The sequence below is a fragment of the Mustelus asterias genome, chromosome 6, assembly GCF_964213995.1.
Source record: "Mustelus asterias chromosome 6, sMusAst1.hap1.1, whole genome shotgun sequence".
Taxonomy (NCBI): domain Eukaryota; kingdom Metazoa; phylum Chordata; class Chondrichthyes; order Carcharhiniformes; family Triakidae; genus Mustelus; species Mustelus asterias.
In genome coordinates, this window is record NC_135806.1 from 71,992,517 (window position 1) to 72,017,384 (window position 24,868).

The 24,868-nt window shown below is 41.7% G+C and overlaps 1 protein-coding gene across 12 annotated transcripts in view; it reads left to right on the forward strand.

The window, feature by feature from the left end:
* LOC144494929 (nicotinamide riboside kinase 1-like) overlaps window positions 1-17,701 on the forward strand; it is a 33,445-nt gene extending 15,744 nt beyond the window's left edge. For 4 of the 12 annotated variants that reach the window (XM_078214541.1, XM_078214539.1, XM_078214542.1 and 1 more), the window contains exons 2-10: window positions 352-434; window positions 3,217-3,321; window positions 8,377-8,467; window positions 10,126-10,174; window positions 11,084-11,240; window positions 11,837-11,908; window positions 11,988-12,094; window positions 16,039-16,122; window positions 17,200-17,699. In XM_078214541.1, coding sequence (XP_078070667.1) covers window positions 3,293-3,321; window positions 8,377-8,467; window positions 10,126-10,174; window positions 11,084-11,240; window positions 11,837-11,908; window positions 11,988-12,094; window positions 16,039-16,122; window positions 17,200-17,210 — 600 coding nt within the window. In that variant the 5' untranslated portion in view covers window positions 352-434; window positions 3,217-3,292 and the 3' untranslated portion in view covers window positions 17,211-17,699. Of the gene's footprint in view, window positions 1-351; window positions 435-3,216; window positions 3,322-8,376; window positions 8,468-10,125; window positions 10,175-11,083; window positions 11,241-11,836; window positions 11,909-11,987; window positions 12,095-16,038; window positions 16,123-17,199 lie in introns of all 12 variants that reach the window. The other 8 variants (XM_078214545.1, XM_078214547.1, XM_078214546.1 and 5 more) reach the window with 6 other exon arrangements.
* Window positions 17,702-24,868: the final 7,167 nt, after the last annotated feature.

The following is a 24,868-nucleotide window of genomic DNA, read 5'->3' on the forward strand; positions in this document are numbered from 1 at the left end:
GCATTCATATTTCCTGCCTTCCTCTAACATTAATCTAAGCTCTTTGTTTAGGGGTTTCCTTATCTTAAAGATGTTTCAACCCTTGGCTTTGGCTTCCTGAGGTGTTTGTTTGCTATGAGTCACTATCTGTACTTTGTAAGTGGTTTGTCTGTCAGGATTCTGGCTTGACGTTATTTCTGAACAGCGGGAGCCTGTGGCTGTTTTTCTGGCTTCTTTCCCAGTTAACCCTGTGTGTGCCAGGCAGCCATTTCAGAGTGTGCTTTCTTGTGCTGCCATTTTAAAGTGTGCCCCCCCTTGTATTTTCCCCTTACAGATCAGTATACCAATTTTTTTGTGTTTAATACTTTTAAGATCTGCTTGGAGCTGAAGTAGCAAAAGCATCAGGGAGAGAAGTCGAAACACCACAAGTGATATTAGCACGAGAGAAGAGGCTGGTGAGTAACTGCAAAGTTATTTTACTCTTCAGTTTCTTTCTAAATTAATTAGCAGCCTGATACATTCAGCTATGGCAGGGCACTTCAGGTCCATGGAACACAAGTGTGGCTCCATGCGGAAATCAAGGACATTTCCCTAGTCCAAGGCAACCATATGTGAAGGAAGTGTCATTGTCTGGAGGAACTTGAGCAGCAGCAAGGGCCACTTTGGTGCATTCGTGAGCATGCAAGTTTTGTAGAGAATTCCTTTCTGGAGTTGTTCACCCTGCTACTTAAAAGTATGTGAGTAAAGAGGGAATGGGGGAGGATCAGGCAGTTAGTACAGGAGTTCCCTTAGTGCATTGGCTCACTGACAGGTATTCAATTCTGTCGAAGTAGTGGTTTCCTGTGGTGGCGGGGTGGGTACAGACAAAGCAAAGTCCAAGGCACCACAGGTGGCACAGCTGTATATGAGGGTAGGAGGAAGATTGGGAAAGCAGAAACAGCCACACACGTGATTCCAAGATGGAATGTTGACTAATATTAATAGAATAATAATAATAATAACCCGCTTTGACAAAGTCCACAGTCCAAAGATGTGCGGGTTAGGTTGATTGGCCAGGTTAAAAAAAAATTGCCCCTTGGAGTCCTGGGATGCGTAGGTTAGAGGGATTAGCGGATAACATATGTGGGGGTAGGGCCTGGGTGGGATTGTGGTCGGTGCAGACTCGATGGGCCGAATGGCTTCCTTCTGCACTGTAGGGTTTCTATGATTTCTATGAAAGGGTCATCTGGACTCGAAACGTCAGCTCTTTTCTCTCCTTACAGATGCTGCCAGACCTGCTGAGATTTTCCAGTGTTTTCTCTTATGGAATGTTGACTCCTGGATACAGAATCAAGAATGTCACCAAGTAGTTGCAGAGCATTCAGAGCGGGGAGGGTGAATGACAGTCATGATCATATTGATATTGATGGCATAGGTAGAAAGAGGAATGAAAGTCCTGCAACCTGAGCTTGGGGACCTAGAATAGTTAATAAGTACGTATGAACTTCCAAAAGGCATTTGATCAAGTGCCACCTCATAGACTAGCTGGAAACGTTGAAGCCTGTAGAACAAAAGGGACAGTAGCAATATTGACACAAGACGGGTGAAGTGACAGGAAACAGAAAGCAGTGGTGATCCGTTGTTTTTCAAACTGGAGGAAGGCATAGAGTATGTTTATTCATTGTAGATACTGGAACCACGTCTTGACATATACTAGGATCGCGTCTTTTTCTGATATATAGAACTGTACTATATCTGTCACTGATATACAAAATAGAATGCCAGAGGAAATCATTTTCAGGAACCTTTTTAGGAGAGTTTAAATACAGGAATGCAACAGCAATTTTTAAAATTTCTATTCCTGCAATCATTGTGAATTTCCTTGAGTGAAAACTCCAGTGTCATGCCAGTTAGTGTTTTATTATCTTTTAAATTAATTTACAGCGTGTGGGTGTTGCTGACTAAGGCAGCATTTATTGCCATCTCTGATTGCCCCTGAGACAGTGGTGGTGATTCTTGAGCCACTGCAGTCCATGTAGAGTTGGTACACCCACAGTGCTGTTCGGGAGGAAGTTCCAGGATTTTGACCCAGCGACAGTGAAGGAATGGTGATATATTTCTAACTCAGGATGGTGAGTTATGTGGGTATTTTTTGTTGTGGCCTCATAAACCTCTCATCCCTTCAGTCTCGTTTGAATGTAGATCCAAGCCTTGGAGTTTTTGCACCACCCACCCCCTAAAGCAATACTTGACATAACCATTATCCTTGCATACTGTTTATAATAAAAATCACTAAAAATTAAAGGAATGAGATGGTGAAATTTGAGACATGTAACTAGTATTACCAAACAGGATATATTCTCATGTTAGTAGTGGACACAACTGAGATATTGGATATGATTTTATGCACCCCTGCCAGAGGGTATGAGTGCTGTGGAGATGCCGGCGTTGGACTGGGGTAAACACAGTAAGAAGTCTAACAACACCAGGTTAAAGTCCAACAGGTTTATTTGGTAATAAAAATTTCTTTTTGTGGCTTTTGCTACCAAATAAACCTGTTGGACTTTAACCTGGTGTTGTTAGACTTCTTACTGTCTTAGAGGGTATGAGGGCATGGACATGTAATATACGCAGTTGACCTTCCCACTGCCTATCTCCCCTCCGTTCTGTCTCATATTTTACAGGGAAAAGTGGATGCATTGGGTTGCCTGCCTGCCCTTACGCCTATTAAGGCACTTAACTGGCAAATTAATGGCCACTGTAATTCGAGAGACTAAGGGTGGAAACTACGGAGACTCTGGCCACGATCTTTACATTCCTTCTTGGAAATGAGGGTAAGGGAAAAGGACTGGAGGAGTGCAAATGTTACACCTCTGTTTAAAAATGGGAAGAGAGATAAACTCCAGCAACCACAGGCATGGTGGGAGAAGTTTTTACAAACAAAAATCCAAGACAAGATTAATTTGGAAAAGTATAGGCCAGTTAAATGAAACAGCATGGATTTGTTAAAGGAAAATACATTTAATTGAGTTCTTTAATGAAGTAATGGGGAGAGCTGATGTGGGACATTATCTATAGACTTTCAAAAGGCACTTATTAGATATACGAGCAAAATTAAAGAAGGGTTTTGAATACCACTGATCTGGATACTCTTGGGTAAAGAAATTAATTAGTGAGAATGGAACAGACAGCTTCAGGCTTGACAAAGTATCATAGATTATACAGAAATACAAGAGCATGAATATCTTTGTTTTTCAGCAACTGCAGGACTTGTTCATCATCATTTCCTGAATTCAGGAGCAAGGTTTATTAGAGGCCCACTTGAAAGCTGAAAATGGAAAGATTTATTGTCGGAATTGGAGGGTAAGTATCAGTAAATTTAAATCGCTGTAGATGGTGAGAGTATGTGTTGTTGAGTTAACTTTCCCTCTATGAAACTAATCTTACAGCAACTTTTAATATTTTACTATTTGGAATTATTACTTAAGTATCGCACAAAAATACGTCCAACAGGTCCATGGTAGCGTTTATGCACCACATGAGCCTCCTCCGTCATCATATCCTTCTATTCTTTTCTCCTTGTGTGCTTTCCCTTGAATGCATCTATGCTTTTAACCTCAACTGCTGTGGTAGCTAATTCCACATTTTACTCAGTTGCTGGGTAAAGAATTTTCTCCTAAAGTCTCCAGTGACTATCTTATATTTATGGCCTCTGGTTCTGGTCTCACCAACAAGTGGAAACATCAGATGGAATTTAATACCCTCCCACAAGATAGATTTGGAGGGAAAGGAGCATTTGATTGGACTAGATGGTGCATCCAGAATCGGGCAGGGCAATCGTCATGAGGAAGGCCAAAAAAGCAAACCCTGCTGTATGTGCTTGTGGACCCTTGGGGACGAGGCATTATCGAGAACCTCTTGGCTGGCAGCCTTCCTGCCCCAGGCCTTTGATCTCAATGAAGGTAATTAAATGATGGATCTTCCCCAAAGAAGCTACCATGAGGCCCTTGCTGGCTGTCCAGCTGGCAGGCAAGAACCTGTTGCCTGGATTAAATTCCATCCATCCTCTCTGCATCTCTCCTATCAAAACCTTTCATAATGTTAAATCCTCAACAAGTCACCTCTTAATCTTCCTTTTCTGGTTAAAAGAGAGGTATCAGCTTAGTAAATCATCCTTGGAGCTTCTCTAGTTCTATATCCTTTTATAATATCGTGGTCACAATGCACAATTTTTATAATATAGTTCACAATGCACAAGTGTGGTCTAACCAAGTATCTATGCTAGTTTAACATAAGTGATCTCCAGTTTTATCACTTTAAAAATGAAACCCAACAATTTGTTTGCTTTTTTAATGGCTTTATTAATCTGCATTGTTACTTTTAGCCATTTGTGTATCTGTACTCCCAGATCCTCCTGTTCCTCTACCCGTTGAGACACTTCATTTCCAAGGAGTACATGATCTTCTCATTCTTCTTACCTCTTACTTACCTATATTGAAAGTTGTTTGTTCATTACGCAGCTGCTCTGCAGGTTTGTTACTGTCTTCCTGCATTTTATTACAGTCCTCCCCTGTATTAACCACATCTCCAAATTTTTATGTCATCTACAAATCTTGAAATTGCACTTGCGATTCCAGAGTACAAATCAATTAGTAGATGGTGAATAACAGTGGTTCTTTGTGGAACATCACTTCCCATATTTTGCTAATCTGAATAACTGTCTTTAATTCCTACTCTCTGTTTTCTGAAGGAGTGCTGAACTCTGAGATGTCGCGTATTTCGGGTGAGATGTTAAACTGAGGCCTCATCTGCTCTCTCAGCTGGATGTAAAAGAACCCATAGCACTTCTATGAAGAAGAGCAGGAGGATTATCCTCAGTTCCCCTGGCAAAGATTTATTTCTTAATCGATAGATTATTTGGTCATTATCGTGTTTCTGATGAAGGGGCAGTGAGTGTGTGTGGAGGGGTGGGAGGGCTGTGTGTGTGGTGTGTTGTGTGTATGTGGGGAGAGGGAGGGTGCAGAGTGAATATGTTGGGGGTGTGAGGCGGGACTGTGTGCACACATGCGTGTAAGACACATCTGCAAGACGTAACAGACTATAAGATAAAGGCAGGTAAAATCGCCGGCTCCAATGCATCCCTCCCTGATGAGCTCAAAGCATTCTATGCCCATTTTGAGCAAGACGTCAGCGAGAGCATGCCCTCCATCCTGGAAGCCTCGGGCGAACCTGTATCCGAGGTCACCATTGCTGACATTAGAGCAGCCTTCTCAAAAGTCAACCCATGGAAAGCGACTGGCCCGGATGGGGTACCTGGACGAGCACTCGGGTCCTGCGTGGACCAGCTGGCGGGGGTACTTACAGACATCTTCAACCTCTTTCTACACCAATCTGAGGTCACTATCTGCTTCAAGATGACTATCATCCCGGTACCAAAGAAAAGCCAGGCAGCGTGCCTTAATGACTATCATCTGGTGCCTCTGACATCCAACATTATGAAATGCTTCAAAAGGTTAGTCATGGCACAAATCACTTCCTGCCTCTCAGGCTGCCTGGATCCACTACAGTTCGTCTACCGCCACAACAGGTCCACAGCAGGTGCCATCTCCCTGGTCCTACACTCGACCCTGGAACACCTAGATAACAAAAACACCCATGTCAGACTCCTATTTATGACTACAGCTCAGCTTTTAACACCGTTATTCCTATGAGACTCATTTCCAAACTTCGTGGCCTGGGGCTCGGCTCCTCCTCTGCAACTGTATCCTAGACTTCCTAACCCACAGACCACAATCAGTAAGGATAGGCAACAACACCTCCTCCATGATCATCCTCAACACCGGTGCTCCGCAAGGCTTTGTCCTCGGCTCCTTACTATGCTCCTTCTACAAATGTGACTGTACGGCCAAATTCCCCTCCAACTCGATTTTCAAGTTTGCTGATGGGTCGGATCTCAAACAATGACGAGACAGAGTACAGGAAAGAGATAGAGAATCTGGTGAACTGGTGCGACAACAATAATCTCTCCCTCAATGTCAACAAAACGAAGGAGATAGTCATCAACTTCAGGAGGCATAGTGGAGGGCATGCCCCTGTCTACATCAAGGGGGACGAAGTAGAAGCTTTTAGGTATCCAGATCACCAACAACCTGTCCTGGTCTCCCCATGCTGACTCTATAGTTAAGATAGCCCACCAATGCCTCTATTTTCTCAGGAGGCTAAGGAAATTTGGTATCTCTGCTACAACTCTCACCAACATTTGCAGATGCACCACAGAAAGCATTCTTTCCGGTTGAATAACTGCTTGGTATGGCTCCTGCTCTGTCCAAGACCACAAGAAACTACAAAGGGTCGTGAACGAAGCCCAGTCGATCACTCATACCAGCCTCCCATTCATTGACACTGTTTACACTTCCTGCTGTCTCGGAAAAGCAGCCAGGACAATCAAGGACCCCATGCACCCTGAACATACTCTCTTCCACCTTCTTCCGTTGGGGAAAAAGATACAAAAGTCTGAGATCACGTACCAACCGACTCAAAACCAGCTTCTTCCCTGCTGCCATCAGACTTTTGAATGGACCTATCTTGCATTAAGTTGATCTTTCTCTACACCCTAGCTATGACTGTAACACTACATTCTGCACTCTCTCCTTTCCTTCCCTATATACGGTATGCTTTGTATAGCGTGCAAGAAACAACACTTTTCATTGTACGCTAATGCATGTGACGTATCAAATCCTCCCTTCCTGCCTTCTGTAGGCCAGGTAGGACTTCCTGAAAAATAGTAGCTAAAATGTTGCAACAGCTGGATGTTGTGCCTTATTAACTTCCCTCAGATTTGCAGATATTACACTATCAAATCAAATCAATTTCAAGATGAAATAACCTCCTTTTGCAATAGCTTGTTACAATTTTGTGGGTATTGGATGATATCACTCAATTTCAACAAGTAGAATTTATATATGAAGTGTTATAGCTGATGTTCCATGTAGATTGTCCAAATTGTTCCAGAAAGTATAGTTCAGCAGCTTTCAGATTCTTGGCTGGAAGCGCTGGCATGTGAGCTAGTATACACTATGGTGTTATGAATGCCATTGACTGTCAACATACAGGTCTTGCAGTCAGTGACATTCTAAATATAAAGATGACATTCTCCCAAGCCCCAGAGAAAGTAGTGTTAACTCTGGCAAAGAGATTTAATATTGGATGGTACATTGGTGTCAATGTGATGTCTATAATATGCATTGGAAATTTTAAACAAGACATTTCTAGAGTACTTTGGTGCAAAAGAGAATTTGCCCATATATAAGCACCAGGGCTGAGGTCCAAATCATTTAGGCAGGAGATGTGAAACCCAGCTCCAGTAGAAGACAGCTTCAGATCACTTCAATTTTGCATCAGCCACAGTGATTACAACTATCAGCATAGAAATAAATAGCAGAAATGAAGCAGTTTAACTTGTAAACTTTTTAAGGCTTAAGCCAGAAATTAAAAATTCTAAGCTATTGGTATTGTTTGATATGAGGGTGTTTCTTTTGCTGCTTTGGCTTCATGGTTCAGGCTTGATGAATCCGAGAAAATAAAATGTGAAGTATTTGGGATCTTAAATAAAAGCATGGCACATGCTATTGGATTAACAATCCAGAATTCTGGACTAATGAGACATGAGTTTAGATTCCAACATAGACAATTGAGAATTTAGTAAAGATGACCGTGTAACTACTGGTATGTTGTAAAAACTCAACTGATTCACTAATGTGTTTTAGGGAAGGAAATCTGCTGTCCTTACCTGATCTGGCCTATAGGTGACACCAGATCCACAGCTATGTGGTTGAGTCTTGACTGCCCTCCGAAATGGCCCAACAAGCCACTCGAGTTAAGAAAAAATAGGGATGGACAATAAATGCCAGCCTTGTCTGTGACATTGAATTCGATGTATGACTGTAGGTTGAACAAAATATGAACATTTTATAATGTAAATGACAAATTACAAAGTTATGGGGAAGAAAGAGCAACTATTGAGATCAAGTTTGACTTTTGGACATCAGCAGAGCGCCTGGTTGATTCATACCTGTAATTTTGAGGCCACAGTCTTATTTTCGTGGCACTGGAGAACTGTGGGTTGCCATATGAGAATTCCAGTGAGCTTTATGGATAATAACCGGCCAAGTAAGTACAGGATGGGAGAGGGTTGGAGCAGGAACCATGATCTCGGTGAAAGGGGGCTTCTGGAATAGAAGCACCCTAGATTAGTTTTGTGAAACCAGGAGGTACACTTCTGTGACAATGTTTAGCTAGTTTGGTGGAATATAGTACTCTAGAAGGTTGGTACTGTCTGCTTGGTCTGAGCCTATTACAATACATCATTTTATTTTATGTAAATGAATATAACATTAATGATGTCTCTTTTTAATTCAGTGTCACAAATGGTGGAAAATCGACACTTGCATGCAAACTTAAGAAAGCTCTTCCAAACAGTGTTTTACTGTGTCAAGATACATTTTTCAAGGTAGGACACAAAGCACTAGATTTTTAAAAAAACAATTTGTCTAATATTACTTTAAATGCATTAACTGTGTTATGTTGTGTACTCAGGATGAGAAGAGGCGATTAGGTCAATATGCATTTGCCCTAATCTTGAATAGACTTTCTTCCATATCCATATTCTTTGCTTCACTCCAGAAGTGAAAGAGGCAAAGAAACAGAGACCCACATCCAACTAAATATCCTCACTGAACCTGTATCACAATCAACCAAGCCCCAAACACAATGGTTGTTGTCCAAGGTCATTCCTCCCTCTTTGTACTTCTGCCACCTGTTCCAAAAGTATTTCAAAAGGCTTTTTAAAAGATTGAAGGGAGTAATTCTATAACAATATTTATTTATAAAACACCCCAAGGCACCACACAAAAGCAGAATCGGACAAAACCCAATTATGAACTCCTATTTCACAAGGCGATTATCCTCTGAGAAAAATGAACTTCCAACTTACTCCCTACTTTCTCAGTTTAACTGGACAGTCCCTAATTTTACCCAGTCCCAGAACCTCAACAAATCTATCCACTTATATTTTATTAATGCACTGAATAATTTTAAATATCTAAATTAGGTCTAAGCCTTTCCACTGAATCCAAAATGCAAGATATGAAGTTTATCTCGTTGGCTATTGACTGAAATTACAAATCACCTCAGCTATTTCCTTCGATACCTTTAGGATAAATTAAATCTGTCCTTTTGTGATTGTTCTATTTTGAGCTCCCTTAATAATCCCACATGGTTTCCCTTGATATATTTAAATTATCTGCACTGTGAGGATTCTATAATTCTATGAAGTTTTAGTTTCCTCAGCCAGACAACAGCAGATTCAATCCGACCACAATTAATAACAGATACAAAGGTCTGAAAATTCATGGGTTCCACTGCCCTCTTCAGACCTCTCTGCCTGCCCCTGACTAGGCAAATGGTTCTGGGTGGAGCCAGAAGCATGGATGCTCTGTGTTGGTAGTTACGGCTTTATTTGAAACCCAGTATAGTTTTGAATGCAAGTTGTGCTGTCCCACTGATCCTGCAAACTCTAGTGGAGCCAAAACCAGAGGACACCAGCAGATGCAATGCCAGCTTAACCAGTTAGATCATGTCCTGTGGATTATTGGGGTCACTGTATGTCTTCAAATCTCATGCTGTTGGTATCCATAAACGAGCCATCCTGCATGCATCCTTAATATTCTGTAAAATCTTAACCAAAAAACCCTTAACTTGACTAAGTTCAACAATGGTCCATTCCAAATTCACTTTAGTCTGTTTTTAATACCTTTTGCTCTCTGAAAGACCGTTTTTGGGAGCAAGTTGCCTAATTAAGTCTTAATGCACCATTGTGGCTTCCACTCATCTCTAACTCTTAATAAGCTTCAAACTTTCACAACTTTGTTTTGATGCAATAATTGTCCTTCAGCTCCTTTTACTATTAACCTGCTCTCTTCATTTCTGTAAACGGAACTTTTGAAAGCATGACATTAGCACATCACTATCCCTAAACTTCCCATAGCTCTAAGCTTCAAACCTTATTGCAGGTAGCAAAAGTTGAGATTAATGTCTTCAAAAATGAATGAGGAACTGCATTTTTGGAATAAATTTACCACAAATTAAGTTATGTTTATTTTTATCCAGCCTGTCAATGAGGTAGAGATCGGAGAAGATGGGTTTCAGCAGTATGATGGTAAGATTTGTCATATCTCTGGGAAAGGTTTTTTGATAGAACAATCATAACGCAGTTTTCACAGACTGTTAATCCAAAAGAAAAGAGTTTTTGTTAGGCTGGATGTGACCTTTTCGAAACAGGTTTTGGATCTGCATGATTCAAACTTAAAGAAGCTACAGAAACAAATAACAAATGTTGACATATACTGTATTAGATGGTGGAGCATGCAATAGGAATTGTCTTAACATTGGAAAATGTTGTTTCTTTACCAGGGCGGGTTCAATTCCAGCCTTGGGTGACTGTCTGTGTGGAGTTTACACATTCTTCCATGTCTGCATGGTCTTCCTCCAGGTGCTCCAGTTTCCCCTCTCAGTCCAATATGCTAAGTTGCCCCTTAGTGTCCCAAGATGTGTAGATTAGATGGATTAGCCATAGTAAATGTGTGGGGTTACGGGGATAGGGCGGGGGAGGGAACCTAGGTAAGGCACTCTATCAGAGTCACTGCAGACATGATGGGCTATATGGTCTCTTCTGCACTGTCGTGATACTATGGTACTGCTTTAATCTGTAATATAATCATCAGAAAAATGCTTTCAGTATCTCATCTTCTTCAGCCTCTCCATTCCCTTTTGATTCCCCTACGTCCTCTCATGGAACTGAAATGTTCCACCAGGGTGTGGCACTCTTCATTACTCTAAATAAAAATTGATTTTTGACTCAAATTTGTGCACCAAATTAAACGATAATAGTGTTGGAACTCAAACCAGTGAGCTTCCACGGGGAAATGAATAGAACTCTGCTGACTACTAAAAGGAAAAAAAATGCATTTACATGTGTGTACAGGCCACAATAATATTTGTTTTTTGTTACACTTTTAAGAGCATTAGTTTCACATCTGCCAGTAATTATCTCATTAATAACTTTTAGTTATCACAGCTCTGGACATGGAAGCCATGATGAATGCAGTCAAAGCCTGGATGGAGAACATGACTGTTGTGCACATTGGGCAAGAAGCTCCAGTTTTATCAGAGAACAAAGGCCCCAACATCCTAATAGTAGAAGGTTTCCTTCTTTACAATTATAAGTATGTTTGCTTATATTTATATGTTTGCTTATATTTATATGTTTGCTTATATTTATATGTTTGCTTATATTTATATGTTTGCTTATATTTATATGTTTGCTTATATTTATATGTTTGCTTATATTTATATGTTTGCTTATACTTATATGTTTGCTTATACTTATATGTTTGCTTATACTTATTTGTTTTATACTTATATAAAAAAAGTTAATGTCATATGCTTATTAATTTGTTATATTTATATTAAATTATTGTGCAGAAACCAAAGATTAACTAGGTTGTAAAGAAATTATTAGACTGGTCAATGTCAGGGTAACAACTCTGCATGGAACATGGGAGCACCAATTGTTTGTGCTACAACAGTGTGTAGTGCAAGTTTAGTTTGCTTCACCTTTACCAACTGCTGAGGCACAGAAATAAATAAATGCATCAGTTCCCATTCAAATTAACTCGGAACAAAATGCTTGAAGAAGTTTTTACCAGTCCTAACAGGAATTTTGTGAAACCTGTATCCACTCTCAGATTTGAGTGCATTGATACATATGACTGAATTTATAATGCTTTATGCAGTGCTTTACACACATATATATTTTTAGGCCCTTAAATGATGTTTTTAATCAACGCTACTACCTCTCAATTCCATATGAAGAATGTAAGAGAAGAAGATGGTAAGGACTGATTAAAAATATTTTAAATACATTGTTGTCATCAAATGACCTAAAACTGAGCAGAAACTCTTTATTTTAGTTTAAGAGTCTATGACCCCCCTGATCCACCTGGAAACTTTGATGGACATGTGTGGCCAATGTACCTCAAAAACAGAAAAGAAATGGAAGAGAAAGTAGCTGACATAAGTAACCATTTTCACTTTAATTTATATTTGTAATTGTTTTCTGAACCTAATCTTGACTGTCCAGTGAATAGCAGTTTAATAATGCCAGAATGTTATCAATTTAAATTTCTAAATACTGTTGCTGCTGTTTTTTGAGGATATAACTTGTAGCTTAGATAAAGAAGAACCAGTGGATGTGGTGTATTTTGATTTTCAGAAGGCTTTCAATAAGGTCACATGCATGTTAGTAAGTAAAATTAGATCACATGGGATTGGAGTAATATACTGGCATGATTGAAAATTGGTGAATGGACAGAAAATAGTGTGTAGGAATAAACAGATCATTTTCAGGTTGACAGGCTGTGACTATTGGGGTATCGGAGGGATCAGTGTATCTCAGCTATTCACAATCTGTATCAATGATTTGGATGTGGGGACCAATTGTAACATTTCCAGAATTACTGATAGGAGGAGTGTGAGTTGTGAGAAAGATGCAAAGAGGCTTCATGGTGATTTGGACAGGTTAAGCAAATGGGCAGATGGAATGGAATGTGAATAAGTGAAAAGGTATCCACTTTGGTAGAAAACAACAAAAAGGCAGAGTATTTCTTAAATGCTAAGCGGTTGGGAAGTAATAATGTCCAAAGGTATCTCAATGTCCTTGTTCTTGAATCACTAAAAGCTGACATGCAGTGCAGCAAGCAATTAGAAAGGCAAATGGTACGTTTACCTTCATCACAAGGGGATTTGAGTCCATAAGTGAAAATGTTTTGATGCAATTGTATAGCGCCTTGATGAAACAACACCTGGAGTATTGTCTGCAGTTTTGGTCTCCTTATCGAAGGAAGGATGTATTTGCCAAAGAGGAAATGCAACAATGTTCATCAGACTAATCCCTGAGATGGCAGAATGAGAGATGATCGCATTGAAACTTACAAAATTCTTACAGGACGTGGCAGGGCAAATATGGATAGCATGTTTCCCTTGGTCGGTCTAGAATCAGGAGACAAGTCTCACAATAAGGTGCAGGCCATTTAAGACTGAGATGAAGAAGAATTTCTTCACTCAGAGGGTGGCAAATCTTTGAATTCTCTGTCCCAGAGGTCTGTGGAAGCTCAGTCGATGGATTTCTGGAAAAGATTGACATCAAAGGATAGTGGATTAAGTGGTGTAAGGTAGATTATCAGCCATGATGCCTGAATGGTGTAACACGCACGCTGGGCTGAATGATCTACTGTTCCTATTTCCTATGATTCTAACCAAAACTTTGTAAATAATAAAAACATCAAATGAATTTTCAGAAATTGATACATATATTTGCATGTTTAAAAACTAGTGTAAGAAATAAGAGTAAAAAAGAGTGAATTTAGACCATCAAAATTCTAACCACCGCTGTAAATGATGATTAGAATCTAGGATCTCATTCTCATGAAGGAGACTGGAAGCAGGAGTCAGGAAAGTTCCTGACTCTGCATTCATCTCAGTTAAGGAATGCCTTCCCACTATGTTTTTGTTTTAGTGCAGTGGAGCAGGATGGAGTCAGGCCCTGTCACCTCCGGAGGCAGCCCTGAGGCTGCAATGGAGGCAGATGGATGGCAAGGCCAGCAGGCTAGTAGACCTACTCCTGTTTTTTGGGATATCAGCCCAATTGTTATTATGACTGCCTAGCCCTTACCCTCATCCCCGACCAAGCCACCCCCATATTCTCTCTGTGTCCCTTTATATCTCCCTTCCCCCTCATATCCATGTTCCTTCATTTCTCCCTTTCTGGCCATCATGTCACCTGATATTCTCGAAGTGTGCCCCCATGGTCCCCATGCCCATCATATCCTCCATTCACCGCATCAGCATATCTCCTCTATCTCTTACATGCCACCCATACACCCTCCAGATCCACTCCCATTATTCAGTATAAGTCATTCATACATCGACAAGTCTCAGCTCCTCCCTCTGTGACTGGATCCTGAACTTCCTAGCTCACAGACCACAATCAGTAAGGATAGGCAACAGCACCTCCCCCATGATCATCAACACCGGTGCCCCACAAGGCTGTGTCCTCGGGTCCCTTATACACCCATGACTGTGCGGCCAAATTCCCCTCCAACTCGATTTTCAAGTTTGCTGCTGACACCACTGTAGTGGGTCGGATCTCAAGCAATGACAAGACAGAGTACAGAAATGAGATAGAGAATCTGTTGAGCTGGTGTGATGACAATCTCTCCCTCAATGTCAGCAAAAGGAAGGAAATAGTCATCGACTTCAGGAAGCATAGTGGAGGACATGCCCCTGTCTACATCAATGGGAACAAAGTAGAAATGGTCGAGAGCTTCAAATTTTTAGGTGTCCAGATCAGCAACAACCTGTCCTGGTCCCCCCCCCCCCATGCCGACACTATAGTTAAGAAAGCCCACCAATGCCTCTACTTTCTCAGAAGACTAAGAAAATTTGGCATATCAGCTACAAATTTCACCAACTTTTACAGATGCAGCATAGAAAGCATTCGTTCTGGTTGTATCACCGCTTGGTATGGCTCCTGCTCTGCCCAAGACCGCAAGAAACTGCAAAAGGTCGTGAATGTAGCCCAATCCATCACGCAAATTGGCCTCCCATCCATTGACTCTGTCTACACTTTCCGCTATCTCAGAAGAACAGCCAGCAAAATTAAGGACCCCACGCACCCCGGTCATACTCTCTTCCACCTTCTTCCGTCGGGAAAAAGATACAAAAGTCTGAGGTCACATACCAGCCGACTCAAGAACAGCTTCTTCCCTACTGCTGTCAGACTTTTGAATGGACCTACATCGCACTAAGTTGATCTTTCTCTCCACCCTAGCTATGACTGTAACACATTCTGCACTCCTTTCCTTCTCTATGAAGGGTAGGCTTTGTCTGTATAGCACACATGAAACAATACTTTTCACTGTATACTAATGCATGTGACAATAATAAATAAATCAAACTGATGACAGAAGCAAAGTCTTTAAAAAAAGGTCAGTTTCAACTTTTTACTTAAAATTCATCACAGCCATTCATAGTATTAAGGCCAGAAGCTTTTTTTCCACTTCACATCTTTTAATCTTCTGTGAATAAATATGAAACCACATCTGAAAAAAACACATGTCTGCTTCTGTGGATACAATTACCAGGTGACCTATTATGAATGCTTGGCCAAGCTTCAAGAATCCCTAATGCACTCAGTTCAGCAGGCAATGTTTATGGAGCCTTCAGAGGAGCACAAGCTTTGTTTGACTGATATTTCTAATAGGTTGTAATTCTTTTTCTTTGTGACTTTTTCATTTATTTGTAAAAGATTAGCAAGTGTGAAGTGGAGAGAAGCTGATGGCATTGAAGTTATGAATGGCTGTGATTGACTGACAGCTTATGAAAAAGTAAGAGGGCAATATATTAGAATGGGAATGTTGAATTTTTTTTAGTTGATGACTGGAGACTAGGGCTACTCATGGTTCACAACTCCCTGAGAGCCCATGAACCACATCTACACAAAAGATGCCCGACTACACCAAAATTTGTTGGGGCTGATGGGGGGGGTTCAGTGGTTTGAACTGCCCATTCCCACAATGGAGTCAACAAGAGCGGGAGGTCTGCATGCGAGCTGGCTACTTGCATCCTTCGCCTACATCAGCGAATCCCACATGCAGACCTCCCACCCACCATCTTTTAGTTCCACCCATGTTAACCAACTTGGTGAAAATCCAGGCCTATAAAATCTTTGGATTACGCGTGAACAACTAATGTCTATTATCTTTTTAATTAATCATAAAATATTAATTGTAATGTTTATAATACCCGGCTAATGAGTTCAGGTTTTGATATTTAACATTTTCATTTACAGTATTTGTACATTTCTTACTGTGGTCTGAGTTAATGCTGACAATAAAGATCTCAATGTTTGACTTCAGAAAATTACACAGAGCATCAATTGATCCAGTGTATCTTTTGCTTCAGTTCACTTGGATGGAACAAACCCTCCAGATGAGTTGTTTGCACAAGTGTATGAAGATATTTTAAGAGAAATTCAGAAAGTCCAAGGTCAGACTTTTCTTTTCTTGTGGTTCATGCTTTTGTTTTGATAGAGACAATATAAACTAAATGGTTTAATCTTAACATGGATACACTAACATCTAGACCCGGGGGTTTGCTAATGGAAGCTTTTGGTGCAGGGTAAATTGAGAAGCCTGTTAGAAAAACAGATCCGATCCTTGGCTTTGTGAAGAGAGTACAATAACAAGGAAGTTATACTGAACCTTTATTACATCACTGGATAGGCACCTGCTGAAGTATTGGGTCCAGTTCTGGAAATCACACTTTAGGAAGGATATCATTGCCTTGGAGTGGGCACAGAGGAGACTTACTGAAATAATTTCAGGGACGTGAGACTTCAGTTACCCAGAGAGACTAGAGAAGCTGGTTTTTCTCTTCAGAGTACAGAAGGGTAAAGGGAAATTTAATAGAAGCAGTCAAAATGGTGAAACATTTTGATGGTGTAATTGAGAAATAGCTGAAAAATCAGTAACCAGAAGACATGGATTTAAGGTAATTGGCAAAGAGCAGAGCCAAGATGAAGAGGATTCTTTTTAAACAATGTGTTATTATGATCTGGAATGCACTGTCTGAAAGGGCGGTGGAATAACTCAATAATGATTATTGATAACTTTCAAAAGGAAATTGGAGAAATGCTTGAAGGGGAAAATTTGCAGAACTCCAGGGAGACAGCAGGGGAATTTAATAGCTCTTTCAAACTGATGGCATAGACAGAATGGTCTGAATTGTTCTGTGAATTAAGGGGGTAGAGAACCTTCATCTTTCTTTTAGAAAGTGACCTTCTCTTCCACACAAGTGGAATGAGGAATGATTTAACTAATATGTCTGCACCACACTTATGGCTTTTAAAACAATTGTTGTGGTGCACGTTAGTTCCGGAATGGGTGTCTGACCAACATTCTGCCAAATATTAATAAGCCTTTACTTCTGCTGACCATAAGGTTACACCCATTTAATCAGCTTGCTTATATCAGTATGCCATACCACATAGTGGCCAGTTACTGTTTTATGAGTGTACAATCAGCTTCCTTCATAATAATTGGTTCTGATGGTTGTCTCTTACAGATAGTTGCTGACTAAATGACACCTCTGAAACAGGATATTGGAAAGTTGAAGATTCTAGTGAATAAATGACTTGCAGCACTGAGCTACCTGTGACTGAAGGAGATTTGGTGAAAATCCAGAGACTCCATTGAAATGTGCATGAACGAAACTTTAGAATAATCCAAACATTAAGAATTTTACATTTGAACAATTCCTGTCCTCAAAATTTTACATCCTGTTAACATGTGCATGATGCTTCAGTTTATTTCTTTATGTCAACATTAATCATGGGAATTCTGTATTTCTTAATTTTCTTCATCTCTTAGCCAATTGCCTTTAGTGGCCACATGTTTGAAAGTGCTTTCCTCTGCTTCAGCCCATGACTGGGATTTTCTGACCACACCAGTGGTGGGCATTGTCACTCACTGGGCTGGAAAATCCCAGGCTATGTGTAGAAATTACACACAAGGTCACCTGTTTTGTGTTTTTAATGCCTCACACAATTAAAATTTAGAAAACTGACGCTGATTTTCTCCAAGTTTTTATAGTCAGATTTCAGTCACTCAAATCATCAGGACCTGAACGTCTACATATTGTTCCAGCGGGTTCGCTGGAACAATATGTAGACAGCCCGACTAGAGAGGGGGCTATACTGGACCTGGTACTGGGGAATGAGCCCGGTCAGGTCTTCAAAGTCTTGGTAGGGGAACATGTGGCAAATAGTGACCACAATTCTGTTAGCTTTAGGATAGTGATGGAAAAGGATGAGTGGTGTCCCAAGGGTAAGGTGTTGGATTGGGGGAAGGCTAACTTTACTGGGATCAGGCAGAAATTGGCAGCTCTTGATTGGGAGAGGCTGTTTGAGGGTAAATCCACATCTGGTATGTGGCAGTCTTTTAAGGAACGGTTGTTAGGGCTACAGGACAAGCATGTGCCTGTAAAAAAGAAGGATAGGAAGGGTAGGATTAGAGAACCGTGGATAACCAGGGAAATTGAGGGACTGGTCAAAAAGAAAAGAGAGGCGTATGTTAGGTCCAAGCAGCTAAAAACGGAGGGAGCTCTGGAGGAGTACAAAGAAAGTAGGAAAGTACTCAAACGGGGAATTAGAAGAGCAAAAAGGGGTCACGAAATGTTCTTGGCAGACAGGATTAAGGAGAATCCCAAGGCATTTTATTCATACGTTAGGAACAAAAGGGTTGTTAGGGAAAAAATCGGACCTCTCAGGGACAAAAGTGGGGACTTATGCTTGGAGCCCAAAGAAGTAGGGGAGATCCTAAATGAATACTTTGCGTCGGTATTCACAAAGGAGAGGGATGTGTTGACTGGGAGTGTCTCTGAGGGGAGTGTTGAACCGTTGGAGAAAATCTCCATTACAAAGGAGGAAGTGTTAGGTTTGTTAGAGAATATAAAGACTGACAAATCCCCAGGGCCTGATGGAATCTATCCAAGGCTGCTCAGGGAGACGAGAGGTGAAATCGTTGGGCCTCTGACGCAAATCTTTGTCTCGTCACTGGACGCAGGTGAGGTCCCAGAGGATTGGAGGATAGCCAATGTGGTCCCGTTATTTAAGAAGGGTAGGAAGGATAACCCGGGTAATTATAGGCCGGTGAGCTTGACGTCCGTGGTGGGGAAGTTGTTGGAGAAGATTCTTAGAGATAGGATGTATGCGCATTTAGAAAGGAATAAACTCATTAACGATAGTCAGCATGGTTTTGTGAGAGGGAGGTCATGCCTCACTAACCTGGTGGTGTTTTTTGAAGAAGTGACCAGAATGGTTGACGAAGGAAGGGCCGTGGATGTTGTCTATATGGACTTTAGTAAAGCGTTTGACAAAGTCCCTCATGGTAGGCTAGTGAAAAAGGTTGGATCTCATGGGATAAAGGGGGAGGTGGCTAGATGGGTGGAGAACTGGCTTGGTCATAGAAGACAGAGGGTGGTAGTGGAAGGGTCTTTTTCCGGCTGGAGGCCTGTGACTAGTGGTGTACCGCAGGGCTCTGTATTGGGACCTCTGCTGTTTGTGATTTATATAAATGATCTGGAAGAAGGAGTAACTGGGGTGATCAGTAAGTTTGCGGACGACACAAAACTGGCAGGACTTGCAGATAGTGAGGAACATTGTCAGAGGCTACAGAAGGATATAGATAGGCTGGAAATTTGGGCAAGGAAATGGCAGATGGAGTTCAATCCTGATAAATGCGAAGTGATGCATTTTGGTGGGAATAATGTAGGGAGGAGCTACACGATAAATGAAAGAACCATAAAGGGTGTAGAGACGCAGAGGGACCTGGGTGTGCAAGTCCACAGATCTTTGAAGGTGACGTCACAGGTGGAGAAGGTGGTGAAGAAGGCATATGGCATGCTTGCCTTTATAGGACGGGGCATAGAGTATAAAAGTTGGGGTCTGATGTTGCAGATGTTAGAACGTTGGTTCGGCCGCATTTGGAATACTGCGTCCAGTTCTGGTCGCCACACTACCAGAAGGATGTGGAGGCTTTGGAGAGAGTACAGAGGAGGTTTACCAGGATGTTGCCTGGTATGGAGGGGCTTGGTTATGAGGAGAGTTTGGGGAAACTGGGGTTGTTCTCCTTGGAAAGACGGAGGATGAGGGGAGACTTAATAGAGGTGTATAAAATTATGAAAGGCATAGATAGGGTGAACGGTGGGAAGCTTTTCCCCGGTTCGGTGGTGACGTTCACGAGGGGTCATCGGTTCAAGGTGAAGGGGGGGAGGTTTAACACAGATATCAGAAGGACATATTTTACACAGAGGGTCGTGGGGACCTGGAATGCGCTGCCGGGCAAGGTGGTGGAGGCGGACACACTGGGAACGTTTAAGACTTATCTAGACAGCTATATGAACGGAGTGGGAATGGAGGGATACAAAAGAGTGGTCTAGTTTGGACCAGGGAGCGGCGCGGGCTAATTGTTCTTTGTTTCTCGTTTCAAGGCTTCATTCTATGATCATCTTGCTGGTGCCAGTACCGAGCGAGACTGCGGATAGTTGGGAACCTGTCTCGGGGGCAGGGAATTCAGATGGTGTTCGTAAAGCAGAAGTGGAAATGAATAGGGTTGGGAAGCATTTTCTGATCAGGGCCAGTGTGATCTTCTGGACTCGTTTCGATCGCCTCAGGGGGTCGGAGAGGAATTTCCCAGATTTTTTTTCCCCATATTGGCCCTGGGGTTTTCACTCTGGGTTTTCGCCTCTCCCTGGAGATCACATGGTCTGGAATGGGGGGGTGGGGGTGAGTTAATAGGTTGTGATGAACAAAGCATCGTAGCTGTGAGGGACAGCTCGGTGGATAGGATATTAGGATGTAGATAGGCTGGAAAATTGGGCGGGGATCCTGGATTCAGGATTCAATCCTGGACCGGGGAGCGGCGCGGGCTTGGAGGGCCGAAGGGCCTGTTCCTGTGCTTCTTTGTTCTTTGTTCTTTGTCATCGACTTTTGAACATGGAATCAAAAAGCACCGTTCACAAAGGGGAGAAGGTGTTTTCATGTTCTGTGTGTGGACGAAGTTTCAGTCGATCATCAAACCAGTCAAAACACAAGTGTTGTCCCACTGGGGAGAAACCGTGGAAATGTGGAGACTGTGAGAAGGGATTTGATTACCCATATTCATCACCACAGTCACACTGGGGAGAGACCATTCACCTGCTCCATCTGTGGGAAGGACTTCACAAACTCATCCCACCTCCTGTCACACCACCGAATCCACAGTGAGGAGAGACCTTTCCAATGTTCTGACTGTGAGAAAAACTATAAAAGGAAAAATGATCTGTTGAACCATAAACGCACTCACACCAGGGAGAGACTGTTCCCCTGCTCTGTGTGTGGGAAGGGATTTACCCGTTCATTCAACCTACTGACACACCAACTTGTTCATACTGATAAGAGACTGTTTAAATGTCCTGAGTGTGAGAAGTACTATTCAGAATTTCCAAGCACCACCCTCAAATTTCTTGCCTCCCCAGTGATACTCCATGGCCTATCTCCATCAAAACCTTATTGTTTTCCAGACCTACCTCTCTTTTTTAAAAAAAACCTATTTCCTTCATTCATGCACCTATAATGCTATGGGTTCTGATACTTTTCTTCTTAATTGTAGTGGCACAGCTTTACTGCAACCATAAACAAATTACTGCATCCGTTGAATAAATGTGGTGTCACGTGTCCAGCTATTTACAACTTTCATCATCATCATCTCCGCTGTAAGTCTCTTTTTGCTAACTACAGTTTCTTTGCCCATGCACAGCCCGAGTATTGATTTCCCAGCCGTGCGTCCCATCCTTCTCATACCCTACGTTCAAATTTGATAACCATCTTTCATATTCTTATTTTCCATATTATTCAATTTGTTTTTCTCCTGTCTTTCCAATCCCCAGTCAGTATAATTTTTCATGCCAAAGGGCCCGTGCTCTTGGGCTATCCCAATCCCACTTTAATTTCCTTCCCCACCCCGCTCCCCCACCACCTCCGTTAGATATCACCACAGAGTTACGACAACCTGCCTCTTGCTCCCATCTCAGTCCTGCTTTTAGATTCTTTTCTCAGATTGCATTTGGCCTACACCACTGCATTTTCTCATACCACTCTGAAATATTCTTAGTTTTTCTTCTGTCCTTATGTAGTACCTCCAATGTAACATTTTATTCCAATATGGCTCATTTTGTCCCATTCTAGAAACCCTCAACTCAATCCTTATCCTTGTCTAATTTTATTTTCTTACACCATGTTGTGCACCTCTTCAACATCCCAGCCCCACTCTTCAGTTCTTTAATGTGCCCATCCCTAACCCACTCCAGATGTAATATTTCAGTCATATGATCACTGGGCTTTATCCCAACCAACCATCTAAGCATCAACTGGACCCCAATATGCTCCAGACCAATTTTTCTAATTTCAAGTTCACAAAATAGGCCCATAAAACTCAGAGCTAGATTTCAATAAGTCAAATTCAGAGTCTTCAAGATATATTATTTTGTTTAGCACAAATTTCCTATTTCAGCTTTACAAATTGTACTTTGTTCATTACACGACTGTTGCTATGAAACAGATAACATTTGACACAACATGAAAAATGCTAGTCCACACTAAAAAGTGGATTTAGCATGGAGTAACATCTGATTGTAACGTGAAAGTTTTTATATTAGCCAATGAAATTTAATATGGCTACATTCTGATTATTATTCAACAAACATATTGTCAGTTTATTTGTACCTTAGATTATTTTGTTAAATGAATTATTATTTTAACTGTGCTAGCTATAAACTACAATAACTGCAATGAGAAAAAATAAATAATGAACTTGCTTTTATATCTCGCCACCTCATATCCTCAGTTTGTCCTCAGTTTGTCATCTATGCTTTATAGCCAATTCATTGTTTTTTAAATTGTATTTACTGTTGTTGCATAGGCATATACGACAGCTAGTTTACAAACAGCAAATGTAATAAATGCCAAGTTCATCTGTTGTGTTGGTTGAGGGCTAAATGCCAGCTATGACACCAGGGCAGCTTCCTACGCTTCAAATAGTGGCACGAGAGGTGGAATTTTATGGCCTCACTGAATGAAGTCCACAGGGTAAAGGAGGCAGGAAGGGATCATAAAATTGGGTAGCAGGGTTGCTGTGCCCATCGTAACTTGCTTCCACTGGTGGTAGGGGGCATTGGGCAGCTCACCACCCTTAGACAAATTGAGGCCCTTCAGTGGACAATTATTTCCTATTTAGGGCCTCCTACTGCTGCTATTTTACCAGCCGAGGGGGTGCCCAGCCCATGGCGAAGACACCAGAATTTACCCAGTGACTTTGCTTGGGGATGAGGAAGGATGCCCCATGTTTTGGGCACACTGTACCCACCTGAGGTCCCCCCTTGTGTATTCTCTCTCCAGACACTGTAGGAAATGAATGTATCCGAACAGTGGCTACCGATCTGGCAGTAAAATCGGCTTGGGGATTCCCTGCCAAGCATTGGCAGGCCCAACCTCAATTTTTAAGCTGGGGGTGGGGCAATCACCTTCATGTAAAATTTCACCCAAAATCAGGTAGATGGAGCCTTGGTTTAGCATCTCATCTGAAATACTGCATCCAACAACACTCACCTGATGAAGGAGCAGCGCTCCAAAAGCTCGTGCTACCAAATAAACCTGTTGGACTTTAACCTGGTGTTGTGAGACTTCTCACTGTGCATCGAACAATGTAGTATTGTTCTCTGTACTGTATTGGAGTGCTTATCCTGGAGTTACTGCACAAGGTTTTCTCTGCCATTAACAAAATACTTGCAAGAAGCATCAGTAAAAATATAATCTGGTCACTTGAGTTACATACCACAACAACTACCGGCATATATATGACACCTTTAACACAGTGAAATATCCCAAGGTCCTTTGGAGTATTTTTTTTTTTAATTCTTTCACAGGACGTGGGTATCACTGGCTTGGCCAGTAATTACTGCCCACTCATAATTTCCCCTTGAGAAGGTGGTAGTGATCCACGTCCTTGAAACACTGCGGTTCAAGAGGTGTAGGTAACCCACAATGCTGCCAGGGAGCGAGCTCCAGGATTTTACCCAGCAACGGTGAAGGAATTATGATATACCTCCAAGTCAGGATGGTGTGTTGCAGATGGTGGTTTTCCCATGCATCCCATATCGAAGGAACTTAAATGCGTTGCTGCAGTGAACCTTGTGTATGATGCACACAGCACTGCACTGTGCGCACTGCACTGATGGCACAGGAAGTGAATTTTTAAGACACTGGATGGGGTGCCAATCAAGTGGGCTGTTTTGTCCTGAATGGTGTGAAACTTATTAAGTGTTGGAGCTGCAGTGTCCAGGCAAGTGGAGAGTATTCTATCACACTCCTGACTTGCACCTTGTATATGGTGGACAGTCTTTGGGAGTCAGATGGTGAGTTATTCGCTGCAGAATTTCCAGCCTCTGACCTGCTCTTGTTGCCACAGCATTTGGCTGGTCCAGTTCAGTTTCTGGTCAATGGTAACCCCCAGGATGTTGATAGTGGGTAATTTGACAATGGTCATGCCACAATGTCAAGGGGAGATGGTTTGATTCTCTCTTGTTGGAGGTGTCCATTGCCTGGCACTTGTGGTGCAAATGTTAATTGTCATTTATCAGGCCAAACCTGAATATTGTCCAGGTCTTGCTGTAGATGTACATGACTGCTTCAATATATGAGGAGTCACAAATGGTACTGAATATTGTGAACAGTGAACATCACTTTATGATGAAGGGACAGTCATTGATGAAGCAGCTGATGATAATTGGGCCCAAGGCACTACCCTTAAGAGCTCCTGCAGTGTTGTCCTGGGTCTGAGATGATTGAACTCCAACATCCACAAGCATCTTTCTTTGTGCTAGGTCTGACTCCAATCACTGGAGAGTTTTCATCCTGATTTCCATTGCTTTCAGTTTAGCTAGGGCTCCTTGATGCCACACTCAGTCAAATGCTGCATTCACTCTTCAAAGAGTTGAGCTCTTTTGCCAAGATTTGGTCAGGATCTGAGTATCCCTGGTGGAACCCAAACTGAGTGTCAGTGAGCTGTTTAAGTCCTGCTTCATAGTACTGTTGATGGCACTTTCCATCACTTTGTTGATGGTCGGGAGTGTACTAATGGGGCGATAATTGGCTAGGTTGGATTGTCCTTTTTATGGGTAGGACATATCTGGGCAATTT